Consider the following 18,155-nt stretch of genomic DNA (forward strand, 5'->3'; position numbering starts at 1 on the left):
CATTCGTTTCTTCTCTTGGCTTGCTGGGGCAGAAGGTGGGGTGACAGGAGAAGACAGCAAGATCTCAAAGGGCGTGCTGGTAGGCTCTGCTCGCCACCGAATGGGGAGATAGTCTGTGGTGCACGAGCCCAGGCAGCCCCTGGCCCCGGCAGCCTTGGGTGTGCGTCCTGCTGCCAACAGCTTGCAAGTGAAAGCCAGAGTAAGCACAGCAGCCCCTTTGATCTCCTGTTCCTCCTCTCCCCGCGCAACACCCCCACATCCAGCCTCCCTATGCCGGGGGAATTCTTGCCTGGTGAGTTCACTGAAGTGACATCACGAACGCCCACCAGTTGAGCTGATGCGTTATCTCATCGTGATGTCACTGAATGGATCCCACAAAAAGGAGCATGATTATAACAGAAGACAGTTTGTTTACAGGTAATTGGCTTTTTCATCAAGGCTGATAGAAAAGTAATGTACGAACTGCCTAAGTATTTATACAATTGCACTGGGGCGGGAGTTTTTCAACATTTTCAGTAAGATAAGATCAAGAGATCTGCTAATTACTACACAGTGCTGTAACAAACACCAAGATGTAATTTTGTACCTTAAGAAAACTCAAAGCATGACACTAGAGAGAAAAATAAAGCGTGCACTGTCATTTTTTAAACTTTCAGGGACCCGTAAAAGGTCTTGCCATTCTCAATTCACTTGACATTGGAAAATTACCCATTTTGCAGTACTGGCAATGTGCATCTTTTGATCCGGAAGGTGACGTTAAGTCACCCAAACCAAGTGGCTTCAAGGGTTGAGTTGGGATTTTTCCCCGATCCCCACAGCTGTTGCACTTTCTTGGCACGCCTGGCTGACTCAAGCTGTTCCTGTACAGAGAGAAGGGCCAAAGCCCCATGCCTGGACACGCCTGTCCTTCCAGTGCACATGACACATGCACGCTGCAAAGACACTTCCCATGCTAACAGAGAGTGAGATCTGCAGATAGACCCTAAGACATAACACCAGGCTTATTCCTGCAACCCTGCTGGAGCCAGTTTGGCTCTTTTGCCACATTAGTTAAAATCACTGCACCTCTTTGTGAATTGGAATTTTTTCAAGTATTCCCATGTAATCATGAATCGAACTTACCTGTGCTTAGCAGCAGCAAAACTTTCATTATAGTGTACTCCTCAAAGCTAAGCTGCAAGCGAACAAACTGCAGACTGATCTGGTGCATCCCCTGGCACAGTTCAAACATAGCAGACTGGCGCATCCGTTCCCTGCAAAGGGAGAGAAACAAAATCCAGAAGATAAATACGGGAGAGCACAACGCGCACGGGGCAGCCCACGCATGAGGAAAGCGAGGCGTGACCTGGAAACCAAGCAGTGATTGTGCAGAGGTCAGCAAGACACACCGCAGCTGCAAAGTTCAGGTTATGTAAGGGAGCTGGGGACTACAGAGACAAAGCTGGAGCCAGGTCAGTCCCGGAGGGCTACCCAGGCCCTGTGCTCCCGGGCTGGCAGAAAAACCCACTGCCTGCGAGCTTTGGGAGACCTGGGCATCAACAACTACGCCACTCACAATGGATGGCTGAGTTCACTTTGCTACCTGGCAGACCACAGGCAGCATTAACATCCACCCCCCCTAAAAGGAACAGAAACAAACAGAATTTGAGTTTTATACTCTTGACGATGTTAATGAACTGGCAAAAATGTTTTAAAATGTGTTTGAATTGTCAGCGTCTGTTCAGCTCTACCCTTGCAGATGGAAATGAGCTTGCTGAAGTGGTCAGAAGTGGTGCAATATGGGAATCTACACCCACTGCTTGCATGTTTTAAATGGTACATCCCCCATCAGCTGACGTGCAGGTGGAGACAGGATTCAGAAGTGCCTGGTGCCGGCAGAAAGGACAGCCAAGGAGGACTGACTGCCTCACACCTGCAGCCTGCACCACCTGGAGCAAGTCAGCCCCAGCCCAGCAGCCTCCAAGGCTGCCCGCAGCCACGGACAGCTGGAAAACCCGTGGCGAAGAGCTCCACTGCCCACGGGTGGGGGGGTCCACAAGCCAGCAGGGCCCTGGGATCAGGGATTTCCAACGTGCCAGCAGGCATCTTTGATTCTTCTCATCCCGAATAAGACAACCCTGTAAAAAATACAGCTGGCAGGTCTGGAAAATGGGGAAGTGGTTTAACAAAACTAAAATATAACGCATAACTTCATGCTACTGCCTTTATGTTATTGTTACTGCAGAGTCAGAAGTGAAGAAACAATTGGGATGACCATTGCTTCAGCCAGCAGCACTTATGAATCCTTCCCAAGTAACCTCCATTTCAAAAATGTCTGCTTACTACTTTTCCTGGGTATGCAACAGGTCTAGCTCCAAGGATGAAAGTGTAGGAACGAGGAGAAATGATTTCCCAGTCACTGAAGTTCTTGTTAATATACTACACTGGACCTCCTAAGGGGAATTCTTAGTCAAATTGTTGCAATGCTTTCTTAATCAAACACTGAAATGTTCAAAAATTCTGTATGGTTTTTCCCCAAAATAATAATCTAAGATAGTCTGGAATAAAGTAGTATACAAGAAGATGATCTCATTCATTAATACAGATTTTTTTCCTGTTAAATAATAAAATAATGATACATGACTTCTATCCATTTTACTTTTTCTTTCCTGTAACTACACTTTGATACATTTAGCTTCAGACCCTCTCTTCTCTTCTCTGAGGCAATCCCAGGCTAACCTACCCTGCACAAGTTTCAGGCAGAGTTAGTTAGGATTTTGCTATACGTCCAAAGTCACTATCCCAAACAACAACAGCTACAGCAAAGAGTCACTGAGAATTGCCTGCCTCATTCTGAAACTCCTGATACATATGCGGGTATTTGGACAAGGCGCTATAATTCTTCAGTGACCACTACTTTTTTTTTTTTTAATGGCTCGACAACAATTGTCTATATTTCTTGAAACATTTTTTCACATAATTGGGGAATTGGATGAAGTTCAGCTAATTATTTTAACCAAGCAACTGCCTTTTCAAATGTACAAATTGGCTGGTGAAAGAGAAGAATCATACTGTGTGCAAACAAAGACTGACGTAATCTTCCTGGTGTTTTATTTCACTACTGCCAGAGCAGATTTTATTTTCCTCCTTAATACTAATAAAGCAGACTCCCCATTGTTATATGGGCTCTGCACTTTTCCCCCACTCCACCCTCTTCTTGAGACTAAGAACTTCCAGCTTTTTTGTTTTTTTTTCTTAATTTAATAGTAGTAGTAATGTCACATTTATTTATTTTTATTATGCATCATGGACTACAGGGAAGAAAACAAATAGAAAAAAATAAGTCTTTGGATGGTGACTGAAATACCACTCGGTTCCCCGTTTGAAAAAGGGCAGCCTCCACTGCTGGATGCACACGGGCACGAGCACGCAAACCCGGCTGCACACTGCAGAGGACTTACAGACCCCACTTGCACACTCAGTGTCGGTCGCGTGCTATGAACGTCCATCAGAGTGACCCTCAGTAACTGGGATTGGGTGAAACAGAAAAGGATTTTCAGAACTAAAAGACATCAGGTGCGCACAAAAGGGCATTTCTGAAGCTGCTGTGCCTGGGGGCCTGCTCCAGCCCTGGGTCCGCCCGAGGCTGGTGGCCACTGTTTAAGGCTTGTGGCCAACCCAGCACAGCAGCACCTGGATGTCTCCTGGTGTTTGGACATGCCCTTAGCATGGATGACAGAGTGTGCCAGGGATGGGGGCTCCTTCATGTTTGGACACTGTGTGACTCAGCCTATCCCCTGCTGGGGACATCACCCTAAACCAGCCCGAGGTCCTTCTGCCTGATGGGCTGTTATTGCCCAGAGACCAAATGGCTGCAGGCATCTCTGAGCTGACCCAGAAACAGCTGAGGAAAAAGACCCCAAAAGACCCCTGAGAGTGATCTCCCTCCCACTGCTCCTGCTCCCCTCCCTCTTCCCAAAATTACCAAATCCAGGTCTAGGACAGATAATGGTGGCTCCTGACTGACCTCTCCCAGGAGGCTCAGAAGGATACTTACTGAAGTTGAAAGGCAAATTATTAGTAAGAGACATTTGTATTTCAAAAAATACATTTTAAGGTATATCTCAGACTGCTAAAGACTAGCAGGATTCAAAATAAGAACAGCCTATTATATCCATTATTACTTTTGCAGGACACCAAAGTTAGTTTCTCCAGCCTCAGAACATAAAGCAGCTGCCACCATCCCTGCCTGTGTTTGACCTCCACAGACACGAGAAGTGCCAGACCTTTCATCCGATACCACAAGCCACACAGCAAATAAAATGAAACATTTTGAGGTTTTGTCTCAGGTTTCATATGCTTTCACTAAACAGCGTGGCAAAACACTCTCTGTGACAGCTGACCTGGAAGTATCCTGACTCAAAACCTTTTTTTTTTTTTTTATATTGCACTGCACTTTTTGTGACATTTTACTTTTCTTATATTTTTCTTTATATTTGTTTTGCTTTTATATGATTCGTAAATGGACGAATTTTACTAAAAGTCAGGTGGGTTTTTTTTTGTTGTTGTCTGTCTTTTCAATATTTAGTCTTTTATCTACTTACAAATATTGATCTCTATTTTACCCTCAAGGAAAACCTGATGGCATTGTTTGTAGCAAGATAAAATTGTACATAGAGCTAGTTACTAACTTTATTTAACATAGGGCAAACCTGTGATTTCAAACCAGCTTCCCTCCTGAAAAATCAATTCAGTCGATTTAGTATTTAAAAATTATTACTAACTACAAATTATGTTAGTTAATTCATGATTCCATTTATAATTTAAGATAAGCATTTTCTGGAAGTTTATCGAATTCAACTTTGCATTTGATTTTTAACCCACTCTGTGTAAAGTAAGACAGTATATAGCTTTTGGAAAATTCAGATGCTGACATCACAGATATCCCAATACTATGAGAGAACAACAAAGTAAAGCAATAGAAATGGCTCATATATTAAAAGAGATGGCGTACACAGAAGTTAGGGCATGCCAACATAACATGAACAAAGTTATTTCTTCCTTACCAAATGCCTCATCTAAGAATAAATACCATCAAGTCATCACAAATGCTATTACCACCATGGGGAAAAATTAAAACAAATGTTTTATGTTTCTATGTTGCCTTCCCCCTCACCTTTTTTTTTTTTTTTAAAAAAAGGAGAGGGGGAAAAAAAGGCAAAACCCAAGAAACCCAAACCAGTTCTCCCTCTGACACAGCAGATACACTTCTTGACATAGAAAATGGAGAATGTGGAGATCTGGAATACAAGGGCATGTTTCTTTATAGGGACATTTAAGAAGGTAAGTACATTTAAGTAATAAAAGGCGTGGAGCCAAAGCTCTGAATCCACTGTGTGGATACACATTCAAAAGTGGTGTCATTAGCTCAGTTGAGCTTAATCCTCCTTCATAATAATACGCTTTAAACTTTACACCTTAAGTTAATCCATTTTAAGTTCCCCAAGTGTCTCCTTACAGGCTTAATTTAATGCCCGTCTCACATTCTGCCTGACCTTTCCTGCAGCCGCGGCACTGTGGGCAGGCAGAGTGGCCGCAACCAGCCCATTCCCCCCAGCTACTGCTCTGCCCAATTTCTATCTGCTCCTGCAGAGCCTCTTTGGACACAGGTACCTTGTGTTAACTGGTCGTAGAGTTGCTTACCACATGCCCACTGGAACTGAACTGCCACTGCTTTTCCCTCCCTTCCCCCGGGGAGAAGGATGAGGTGGGTATCTCCATTGGTGAAGTCCTCCAAGGCACCTCAACCACCTCGGTGGGAAGAGGTGTTTTGTTCCTGCTGCTGGGTTTCTCTCAATCAACTGCAGCAAACGTTTTCCTGGTTGACAGAATCCCTGGTACTTTCCCTGAGTTCATCTTCTCCTTTCTCCCCACTTGACCAGGGATGTCCCCCTAGCCCCATGCAACCTCTATGTCATCACCTCTCTCCTCTCTGTCACCTTTATTCCCGGGTTGACTCCAGATCTCCTATCTTCCTTCCATGGGAGGGCTGCATGGAGTCCAGTTCTGCAGTCCCAGCCCAACACCTCAGCATGTTTCATCCTCAACATCTACCCACAGAGATGAGGAAGTGGCAAACCAACCCAGCTGCTCCTGTTCCCCTGCTCCATGGAAGCAGCCATCCTTTTAGACAGGGGCAAGCAATGAGGCAAACGGCTTGAGCACCCAGCCAGAATGGGAGTCATGCCCCAAATCACCAAGGGATGAGCCACCCAACTACAACAGATATGTAGGACTTGAGCAGTCACAGCAGGGAAGGAGGGATGGTTTAAGAAAACTGTTGAAGACAAGGCATTCTAAATACCAAAGCAGTCATGTATCTCATTAATACCCTTATGTGATCTCCACAGAAGCCAAACAGCCACATCCAAAATCGTGAAACTACAGGCATGCCATGCAGAAACAACTTGTTATGAATAAGTAACTTGTAATTTTCAAAGTCGTCATAAGTCCAGTTTGATCAGTACTCAAGTGTCTTGCTGATAATCCTAGGAAAAACTGGGCAAAGGCATCCCCTTTCACAGCACCTCAGAGGAACAAACATGCAGCTGACTTAGTCCCTCAGCCTCTGCAGCTCAGAAAAGACTTAGGAAAAGACCAAGCAATACTTGAGGCAAAAGTACATCGTCAAAGATATTCTTTGCATTTCCTGATTTTACCTTCTTTCCCCTGTAAGAACTGTTTCCAATTTTATAATCAAGAGCCTTTCATTTGCTAGATTGAAACCTGTATCCACTTGAAGTCTGTACATCATTTAAAATGATTTCGGGGAAATTCAGAAAGCACATTACACTGTAATAAAACCAAACCAACCAACCAAACAAATGCAATCCAACAAGAAAACCTGCCAAAGGCCTGAAGGTCAAAACCAGTTTGGAAACCTCAGAAAGGAAGGCATGCTTTCCACCATGCCAGAAGGGGTCACTTTGAACCTGGCAGAGAGAGGAGTGACACATCACCAGACACCTTTAGGGAAGGGCAGGAAAGCTGTGGATAAAGGGAGAAAAAGACTAGGGACATGGTATCACAGAGTCCCTTGTTCAGCTGCTCAAACCATCTAATCAGAAGAGCCCTTGGCCTGAATTATCCTACCTGCCTTTGGAGGGGTTCACTTGTCCGGGAAAAGTTTTGAGGTTCATGGAAAAAGAAGAAAATAAACATATTATTGTAACAACAATTTATTCTTTCTCAAGCGAGTATTCTACTTTAAGAGCTCCATCATTGAGACCGGTGGGAACAGAACGACACTACCTAGCACAAAACTGAACTTACTCTTCTGTGCAAAGGGGCAACCACCGCACCGCTTTGTGTGTGGTGGCATTGGGGAACACTGTGCATCGTTCTGCTCAATGGACTGTACCCAGACACCCGTTTCCCCTCTTGAAGCCATTATAGACACAACCAAAGTCAGCAGTACTGGAGCAGCATCATTAAGTTATTGCACTGATCAAAATCCAAGCCAAAATACATGCAGAATTCAGGCAAAATTCAATTATGACTTTTCATTCAGCACTTATTTCTTATTCAGCACTTTCTAATCTCTGCTCATTCTGCAAGACACAGCAGAAAGACAAAATCATACTCCCTTAAACACACAGAGTTCAACTCTTAAAGCTTTACAGCCATCTCCTTCCAAGAAGGAAAAAATATCCGTTACCTGGCAAATGTGGGCACTCAATCCTGTTGAAATTAATGGCAGTTTTGTCATCAGTTTCAACTGGAGAGAAATTTGGGTCATGCCCATTTTCCCTTTAACTTGCCAGTAAGCCAGCAGAAATAAATACCCAACTTTGGCACCACCAGTGACGTCCTCCTCCTGATGAGGCAGCAGGTGCTCTCCCTAAGCAGTAAGGGACAGAGAATTCAACTATTGCAGTTGGTTAAACTGCCATGGATAAACATAGGCTGGGAGTTAGGTGGTTTATCCAGGTGGTGACAGCCTCAGACGACCACCCTGCTGCCTACACAAGCGATGGTGGATCTCAGCCAGGTTACAACACCACAGCCCCTGGCTGCCTGCTCTATCGTGCTGCTGGAAAACACTGTTCTCATACCAGGCCCAGGGAAAAAAACAAAGCAAACCAAAAACAAAGCGCCATTGCCTCAGTCTCCAGTGACAGTCTTGTTTTCAGCGTACTTCTACATCCCCAGGCCATTTTGGCTGATACTGCTGAACTGCCTGATGCAGCTATTGCCCACGGTCCTTCATACAGAGGCAGGCAGATGCCAGCACTCATGGCTTAAAGCAAAGCTGCAAGACCTGCCACCAATGTCACCTCAGCTCCTCCTGCTGCTCCCAAATCCCTCTGTCCTGTCCTACCTGACTTTAGCCACTACTGATAGTCAGCATTTCTTCTCTGTACCTAGACAGTGGGGAAGAAAAAAACCTGTGCCCTATTAATCTGACACAGCAGCACAGCCTTGGCACTACCTTCTACTTTGAAAACAAAGAGGTTTTATTGTGAGGTCCTCCTGCAGCAGCAGGGAATTGGGTCGAGGGTCCTGGAGATGCCTCCTGCTGCTGTCTTCCTGCAGGAATCTGACATGCAACAGAAGAAAGCCGCTCCCTGCAAGGAAGCACTGTATGCAAAAAAGACAGATATCCTGCTCTAAAAGTTGCTGAAAGGCAAGTGCTTCAATAATGCTCTCCCCCCACCAGCCCTGCCACAGGAACACGTAAACCCACTGTTACCAAAGTAAAACATTTAACTCCACAAGCGTCTTGCCAGGTGACTGGGATGCTGCAGACTGAGGGGTGCGTAGCTGGGAGCAATGGCACTACAGTAATGACTTGGAAGAAGAGGCTGCCGAACCCAGAACAAAACAGGGATTAGGCTGAGGACCACCAATGCTGAATGCTGATAATCAGACAAAGATGATCATTTCACATGAAAACAGATTTCTATCTACAGAAATAGCTGGTATTTTGTAGGCTTTAGCCCACCCAGGCATACAACCTTGCCAATTTTTACACTGAACTTAAAGGAGTAAATTCTGAAAATCAGTTTTCTCCCAAGAAAGTTCTCCTGGTGATCTTAGAGAATACAATCCCAGGTAACCAACAGTAAGAAATTTAGAGTAGCTTTAAAGTTTCAGCTAAGTGTCCTCCTGCTATATGCCTATCAACAAAGGAACTGGCAACAGCTCGTGGATAATTATTGCCAAAGGAGTTTCAGCTCCCAGTCAGTAATGGAGAACTTGTGCTAAAATCCAACTTAATAATCACCCAGTTATGTAACCCTAAAATCCCAAGCACACCAATAGCAAAAACCCCCCAAGTATCTGCTGGAATTAACAGTTAATTATGCAGTTAGCAGAATGCTGATAACCAAATACTCTCTTTTGGTTTTCATTTCCATTCCAAAAGAGACAAATCATAGTTTAAATGAGAAAATACGTTGCTTATTCAATACCACAGTCAATAATAAGTGATTATAATGTACACGTGACAATAAATACTCTTCTGAAGTTCAGAGAAAGGTATCACCAGCCAGAAAAGGTGCCCATTGTTTTATACACCAATTATACCAGGGCTCATTGTCACTTGCAGTGGTTCATCAGCAAAATTACTGCTAATATTCCACATACAGCAGTGACTCTCCTCTTGTGCCAACAATGCCTCAGAAATCAAGACTTTGCTCACGCTGTCATGCAAAGCCTGGCATTTTCTGGAAGTCAGCTGAGGCATGCCTTCCTCTCCTAACAGTTTAGAGAAACTACTTCCTAATTTTTCTCTTAATCTGGAAGATTAATATTTAACTCCTTAGTGGAAGTAGCAAAAGGAAGCACTGTGCACGTGAAAGGCATTTGGAGATGCCACCAAACAGCTCATTGATGCGCAAAAAGATTAAAGCAGCACCATGTTCAGACACACTTGAAAGGAACAAACCTCTTCTCTACCCTAGCCCTTCCTGCCAAGGACATTGAGAGAAGCGAAAAGTCACCCTCCCAGAAGGCTTGTGGATGTCCCAAAGTCATGCTGAGACAATACTAAGAGAGCATAGTTACGCCAAGTTAAATGTAAAAATCATTGGGCAAGTCGTCATGCTAAAGTCATAAAAAACAACAGTCAAGCCCTTTCAAACACATCACAAGCTGGAAACCTGCCAGAACATCCACAGAGCCAACAGATGATCAAGACAAAAAAGAAGTGTTTGAAAAAGATCAGGCCATAGCAGAAAAGTTAAATAAAATCTTTGCATCAGTGCTCTCTATAAAGGAATCCAGGAAGGCTCTGCACCAGAGTCTCCCTTTTCACTAAGCGAGTGTGAGAACTAGTTTCAGATTAAAGTGTGAGTGGAAGAGGGTTTAGAAAGGAAAAAAACCAAAACCAGTAAAATGAATAGTAATAAATCACCAAGACCAGCTGGCATCCATCCATGAGCTGTAAAGTAACTTAAATATGGAATTGCTGAACTACTAACTGTGCTGTGCAGCTTATTGCTTAAATTGCCCTTATAAAAGGCATGGAAGGTGACAAACGTGACTCATTTCTTAAAATGGGTCTGGGAGTGGGGAGGGAGCACTCAAGAGACCAGAGGCTAGTAAAGTCTCATTTCTATATCTAGCAAAATGATTGAAAGAGGAGCATTAATAGATAAATAAATATAGTATAAGGGAAGAAAGTCAGTGGCGCTTTGGCAGGGAGAGGTCATGTCTCAGGAATCTGTAAGAGCACTCTGATGATAGGATCTTCTGGTTGACACAGGCAACGTCTGTACAATGGAAACGCTTTGCACATGCCAGGTCTAGCTGCATCCCACGGCCATATGGGGTGAGACCTAAGCAAAACACCAAACCTCTCCTCCTCCTCTCCTCTGCCCTGGTTTCCTCACAAAGGAGAGTGGGGCATGCAGCTTGGGCACGGGCTGCAACACAGTCTGTCGGTGTGCCAGCATGGGTAGTTACTGGTCTAGGACCTCCTGCACACTGTGCTTTGCATCAGGAGGTATGCAGGGATGCAATCACAGCAAAGTTGGATTTTAAAGCTATTAGAAACATCTCCTGAAAGCTCTTATAAGAGTGCTTAGGGGTAAGGAGGGGGGCTCTTCACGCATTATCAGCAGCTTAAAAATAGGAGACCAAGGGTAATAATAAATGGACATCTCTCACAACTAATGGAGGTTACCAGGGAAGTCTCACAAAGCTCTGCACTGGGGCCTGGGCTGAAACTGTACTCATACATCATCTAAAAAAAAAAAAAAAAAAAAAAAAAATAATCAGACCTGTGGAAGTGACAGAGCTTGCTCATGACTCCAGACGATAACATCAAGATCTGCCTGTGGAAAACTGCTGAAAAATCTTGCAAAACTGTGTGGCTGGCTGACAAAATGGAAGGTGAAAATCTCTAATTGCAAGACAATGCAGACAGTGTAATCATCAGCCACCACACATACAAAATAACTGGTTCTAAGTTAACAAACATCACACAATGAAGACACCTAAGTGTAACTTGGAACAGGTTTTTGGGGCTTGTGTCTTTCAAAGATGTTTGCTCAGCATTTACTAATGGTCAAAAAAAGCAAAGGGTGAGAGAGGAAGAGTTGAGAGCAAGATAGAAATTGTCATTTTGCCACTGCATAAATCCACTGCGCTCTGAACACAGCTCTGAACACCTCCCCAAATTAATACAATGAGCCAGCAAAAGCACTGAGGGAAGAGATGAGGATGGTCAGGGGTAGCAAACAACTGATGTACAAGGGGAGATTGAATTGACTAGCTGATTCTTCAGCTCACAGAAGGAACGATGGGACTTGATGGAGATCTATAAGTAATAAATGGCACACACAGGATGAAAAGGAATGTATCCACTGTTATTACAAACACAAGAATAAAGTGGCACTCCATTAAATTATCAACTACCTGCTTTAGAAACAACTCCAACAAACAAATACGCATAATTAAATTGCAGAAGTGACTGCCACAGAACATTTTAGATGTCAAGATTATAAACGTATTCAAAAAGGTATTAAGCAAATTCACATAAGAAAGATACAGACAGGTTATTAAGCACAATTGTCCAAACACAATCTCCCGTTCAGAAAGTACCTAAATGACTGACTGCTGGCACGGGCAAATGAGAAAGTATCATTTTACCCTTCTCCTGATCTTATGCTTTCTTTGCAACCGGCCAGTTTAAAAGACGAGAAACTGTGCTAGATGGGCCTTTCTTCTGAGTTTTCACATTCCTTTACATTTTCACAGTTTGAACTAAAACACCCTAGAAATCTAAGAAATGTTTAGAAATAAAGGCATTAAAAGGCAGAGCCTTCAGAAATTTGTGCGAAGTTGTTGAATCTATTGCTTTGCCCAATCATTGACCTGTTTACAATGAAAAAGCAAAATAAGACTTGGAAAATCTAGCTGAAGCATATTACATTTATTATGTATAGGTACAACAGTAGTTCCTCAAAATTTCCTTCTGTGTCTGCACTGCTTTGGGGCAGGTATGTAGCAAAATCCTTTCATATACTTCTCTGGATGGGAACTGAACTGCACTTTATGAAAAAGTAAATAACAGTAACAACACATATAAAAAATTTAATGACAAAGATAACCACTTCTCACTGCATTGACAGTTTAGATTGTATGAATGCAGTACTCCTTTTCAAAATAATATATGCAAGCAAAAATCATGCAGGGAGAAGTATCAAGGAGTGCTTGCTGACCTTTTAACAAGATCAGTGATCACACACACCATTTATTAGCAAAGAATGAACATTGACAACTCTTATCAACAATCACTGCAGCAATACTAGTTAAAAATGAGGGAACTGGAGACCGCCAGATGAAAGCGATTACAAAAATGTACCTAAATTTAGACACTACAGGATTAACAGATTGCAAAAGAAACCAAAAGGGTTAACAGCCATCATCCTGCAAAATGTAAACAGGGAAATACAACCTTTTAAACAACAAACGAAGTTACTTATTGGCTTTATCACCACTCACAGATGATCTAAGTAATCATCCCCCATCCCCCTCCCCACCTGAGGTTAAAGGGTTAAAAAAAAATATCTGTTCATAAATATTCAGCTTATTGTATTACATTTAGCTTCCTGCTGTTACTATAGAAATCAGAATACCAGAAAGATTTACAGGCTTCAGCACCAAAAGGGCACAGAGCGGCAGCTGCATCCTTGTACTGCCTTACGCAACACCAAATCCTAATGGTCCCAGCTTCCACAAGTATATTATGAGAGGATATTGGCAACATAATGAAAAGACAATGAACATACTATTTACTAATAAAATACACATAATTAATAAATGCAGATTTTAAATAAAATTTTAGCTATTCAGCCGAGCTATATCTTAATTCTTAATTTAATTTTACTACTTTCCTCAATGTTACAAAATCCTCTGCCCATTCACATCCCATGACAACATTAGCATAGAAACTTCACAGAAATCCCCATGTACTGAAGCTGTTTTGCCACTTCTCACTACCTCATCTGCTCTACATCAGCTTTCTCATTTGAAAAATTTATTCTCTGTTTTTCCTCTATTGCTCATATCAACCTGTCTGCTTTTAAATTTTAGAACTTCACACTTGGGGCAATTGCCAAAGGCCTTGCAGGAAAGGTCCTTGCAATACTACATTTTTATTTTACCAGAAGTTAAGTCTTGCACTTTAAAAGAAGGATTTCTATTAATTTGTAGTAACCTTTGTTAGTTTGTTAAACTACATTACATACATAATATCATTGGGTTATTTAAAAATACCTGGAGTAGATGATTGACTTGTATATGAAAAAGCCATCCATACTGCGCTACAAACTAGAAAAGTGGCCAGTAGTGTCACAAATGCCCAAAATTGCAACAACAAAAGGACAGCCATTTCTTAGTTCAAAATCCATAGCCTGAAGCTCTGCCTTATCAGTCAAAAGTATCAATCAATACATCAACTGGTATATTCTGCTCTTAATGTTTCGTACATAATATTCAATAAACTGCAGCCTCTAACTGAAACCTTTTTACTCTAAGGACTGAGCTGCATATGATGTAATACAATAATTTCCGAGATGGAAAGAAGAGATCACTGATCCAAATGCTTGTGAAAACTGGCCCTAGTTTTTAGACCCGGTTTTGCAAGTTCACCTTCATAATTTTGGGTACCTTGTGCAATGCCTAGTGCTGTTTTTATCAGGCAAACCCTGAAGTCCTTGATTAGGGTAAAAATCTCTGTAAAAATCCAGTGACAGTTAGAAGGAAGTACAACCACCAGGAAATTCAGAACCTGCACACTTATGCACCTATGATTTATTCTTTATGCTGCATATGACAAAATAAGAAAAATCAAAGGAGCAAGAAAACACACAGCATATTAGTCACTCGGTGCATTTGCAAAATACTGTTGAAATATTGATGCTGCACTTAATGTACTAAAGTATCTCAACACAGCATCTCAGCATTACTGAACTCTTTCAGCATCCCACATCATTGCTATTTCACAGCAGATAAGGCTGGAATGGTAAATCAGATTATTTGGATAAGTTTCCTAAAAATAGCAAACAATTTTGGAATTTGAGTCTCTTTTTCAAAAGTCCCCAAGGATTTAGAAGTCTACAAAGAGATGGTGTAAAACCTAAAATCAAAGGAAAAATCGAGGCCTGCAGGGGAACTCCAGTGTTGGGCTGGCCCTCTGGTTTCTTTACGCCTGCAGAAACCAGGGTATGCCAATGAGGACGCATGGCTTGATGTGTAATACTCACCAGAAATGCCATCAGATGGATTTTTGCCCTACTGAGAGATGAAAAGCCATGGTCCCCCTTCCTTAGGGGAAGGAGTGAATAAGCAGGGCAGCTTGCCACGAGGGACACAGTTTCTGGCCTCCAGCTGGGAGGGGGATATGTGCTGGGAGCTCAGGCCATGGCCCTGAAGGCAGCCCACATCCCACCACTCCTGCTGGTTTCCCACGTCGGGGAAGCAAGGAATCCCCGCCATGCCATGTCTTGGCTCTTGCTGGGTTTCTCTTGGCAGTGCTGCACTCGTAAATGCTTTTTATTCCTTCCTGAGCCTCTGAAAGGTTGCCAGCCGATGCCCTGACTTAATGTATGGGTGGAAGCAGATACCTGGGAAGTTGCCACCACTAGCTGTCGGGACAGCAACAGCCCAAGCCCATCAGAAACATGAGCAAGAAGAAGCATCTCTTGTCTTCCTCTGGGATTTAGGCACCTGACTTCGAACTGCAAACACAGAAATTTCTACTATTGAAAGATTCAAATCATCCATTTCTTCCAGGACCTAAACTGTCACATCGTCTCTTTTCAAAAGGTTGGGGACTTTTCCTTCAAAAGGACACAGCCAGAGAAAGAGTCATTTCAGCTGTTAGTTCAATGATTAATTCATTCAGTAAGGTAGAGACCAAGGGAATTTGAAATTAACTTCCCTACCTTCCAGGTCCACATCTTAAAAATCATACTTTAGGCTGTTCCCTATAGCAAACAGTTCATTTTGCATAGCTTCATACAGAATACCTGAAAATAAACTACTGTTAAAAAGCATTGCTTTTTTGCTTTGTTCTTGCACCCGTCCCAAGCAGCATCACTCAGTTTCCTGCTTTCAACTGTGTATAATTTTACCAGTTTAATGCTCTGGACTTAAACTGTCCATGCATATGCCTGCCTCAGGTTGAATTAGATTAGAAAATTTCAGCTAAGGTCTTTGGTTAAGTCTTACAAGAATTAAATAAACAGCAGCCATTTTTTTTTCTGTGGGATTTCCGTAACTTTGCAGTAGGAATCTGAAATGTCTCAGAGCTTAGGTCTTGAATCAGGGATAGTCTTTTGCCATGTATTAAGAAAATCTTCCTCATTAATATCTGTTCTCCCAATCCCTAGATCCATTCAAGGTAAGGCATCCTTGCCGGCAACAAAAGAAGCAAAAATCCAACAGTCTCTCACTACATAATCTGGTATCATCCCTACAACTCATCCAACCTGATCAATACAAAAAGGAAGGAATCACACGGGGAAAATATTACGGGATAACGTAGCTTAAAGATTTGGTTACGGAAACAGTCTTCAAAGCATCTACCCAAAGGGCTCAAACTATGATTTCACAGACCACCTTAGTTTTGGAATTCTGCAACTTCTTGGATTTGAGCTTGCAGCCTTAGGAACATTATTGCAACATCTTTTGAGTGTTACTACATATGCAACGGTCAGCCTTTAAGAGTGTTCACCTGCAACAGAAATTATGTGGTGTCACATATATGATGGTCTTTTAAAGATTTACTGGGGATTAAAGTGAAAGCTATATATATAGAATATCAGTTTTGATTACAACTACTATGCTACAAAAGAAATAGATTAAAAACCCCCACATACTATAACTTATGCCCTGCCCTAAAATACACAGGTCTATTTTTTGCCCCTTTTCAGGCTGTTTTTAGATATTTCCTTATCCCTCAGTTCACATCATCTCATTTACTTAAGCTCAATTAAAGCAGTGGAAAATAGCATGATCCATGAAGGCAAGCAGTACACTTAATTAGATATGTAACATGATTAAATGAAGGTGGACAAATATTTCCAGCCTTCTGTAAGCCTAACAGGAAATCAAACCACGTATTAGTAAGCAGGCATTTTGCACTGTATTTATACAATCAAAAGTACATTTAACAGCTATTAACAACAGAGATCCTCATTTGTTATTCGCCGTGTTTATAGGCCTTCAGAATAAGGAGAAAACAAGATCATATATCATGGCCTTCCAGAAACATTACGACTTCCTTTTATTCACAGCAGTTAAGAGTAAACGGAAGATTCATTTAACGTAAAACAAAGCAACATAATTCTGCTAATGCCAACCTCTACTTTCACTCTTTTTCAACTGTTCATTGAAGAAAATGCTGAACCCTCCGGGGCACTGAGTGCACGCTACTGGCCAAGGACCTTCCTAATTACTTCTTGCATAGAGCTGGGAAATGACCTCTCCAGACACAGTATGAAGAAATACCAAGAAAATGTTGGCCAGGTGATAATGGAAACATAACTTTCTCAAGCCATCAGAAGGAGAAGTCATTCTACAGCATCCCTCTTTCATTCTGCATCAACTACTACATGGCCTAAAATGCCAAGGGCAGTAACACACTCATAAAAAAGTTGCACCAAGTGAACCTTGGGGAGGTCTGATAAACCTCGTGGCACAGAAATGAAGGTGCATGTTTATAGCTACCCACCACATTTCCAAGTTCATGGTACTCAAAAAGTAAAGGTAAGACCAGCCTTCAGCAATTCCAGAGCAAAGCTTCAAAGCAGTGTATTTTCACAAACAGGAATATGTATTATGTTTTGGGCTTATCTGAATGCCTTCCATACTGGCCGACTTGTACAATTCCAGTAATTCACCTCTGACCTTATGTCAAAATTGGGAAAAGCATTGCATCTCGAACTTGGAATCACAAAATAATTTAGCTTGGGAGGGACCTCTGGAGGTCTCAAGTCCAACCCCATAGCCCTCACAGCAGGGCTAAGGTCAAAGTTTGTGCAGGCTGCTCGGGGCTTTGCCCAGCCAAGGCTTGGACATCTTCAAATACAGAGACTCCAGGGTCTCTCTGGGCACCTGCTCTGCTATTTCACCATCTCATTACGAAATTTCTTCTCCTGCTGCCCAGGAGGCACTTTGTCATCCTAGACTTGCAATCACAGCCTATCAACGTTCTGCTGGGCACTTCCATGAAGAGTCTGACTCCATGTTTTCTACAACTGCTTCTCAAGAAGCTGAGGGCTGCAATTAAATCCCCACTGTCTTCTCCTGGCTGCACAAGCCCAGCTCCCTTGCTGTCCCAGCCTGTCCCCAACCACCTTGGCCAACTTCCACAGGGCTCTCTGCAGTTTCTCAACAACCTTCCCGCGTCAGGGAGCCCAAAAGTCAGACTCCAAATGCAGTCTCACAACTACCACTCTGAGCAGCAAGGTGAGAAACTTGGAACAAATGTCTCCCACGATTCCCATTGAGCATGAAACATGAACAAAGAAAAAACCTCTTGTTGCAGAGATGTGTCCATTACTGTTATGGAGTAAGCACTGAGCTCCTACCCTTTTACCTCCAAGGAAATGTCTCGCCCTGGTTAGCTATTTCAAAAGCTCCTGTCCCACATCTCACAGCTC

General features: G+C 42.6%; 1 protein-coding gene across 2 annotated transcripts in view; it reads right to left on the bottom strand.

Moving 5' to 3' along the window:
* The window catches only part of NR3C2 (nuclear receptor subfamily 3 group C member 2), a gene marked incomplete at both ends in the record, with an annotated part of 207,464 nt that overhangs the window by 13,888 nt on the left and 175,421 nt on the right, over window positions 1-18,155 (bottom strand). For both annotated transcript variants that reach the window (XM_081999312.1, XM_081999313.1), the window contains one exon: window positions 1,123-1,253. In XM_081999312.1, the coding sequence (XP_081855438.1) occupies window positions 1,123-1,253 (131 nt within the window). The remainder of the gene's footprint in view (window positions 1-1,122; window positions 1,254-18,155) is intronic.

Source organism: Phaethon aethereus (genome assembly GCF_964289735.1).
Source record: "Phaethon aethereus genome assembly, chromosome: 4".
In the NCBI taxonomy this organism is placed as follows: Eukaryota; Metazoa; Chordata; class Aves; order Phaethontiformes; family Phaethontidae; genus Phaethon; species Phaethon aethereus.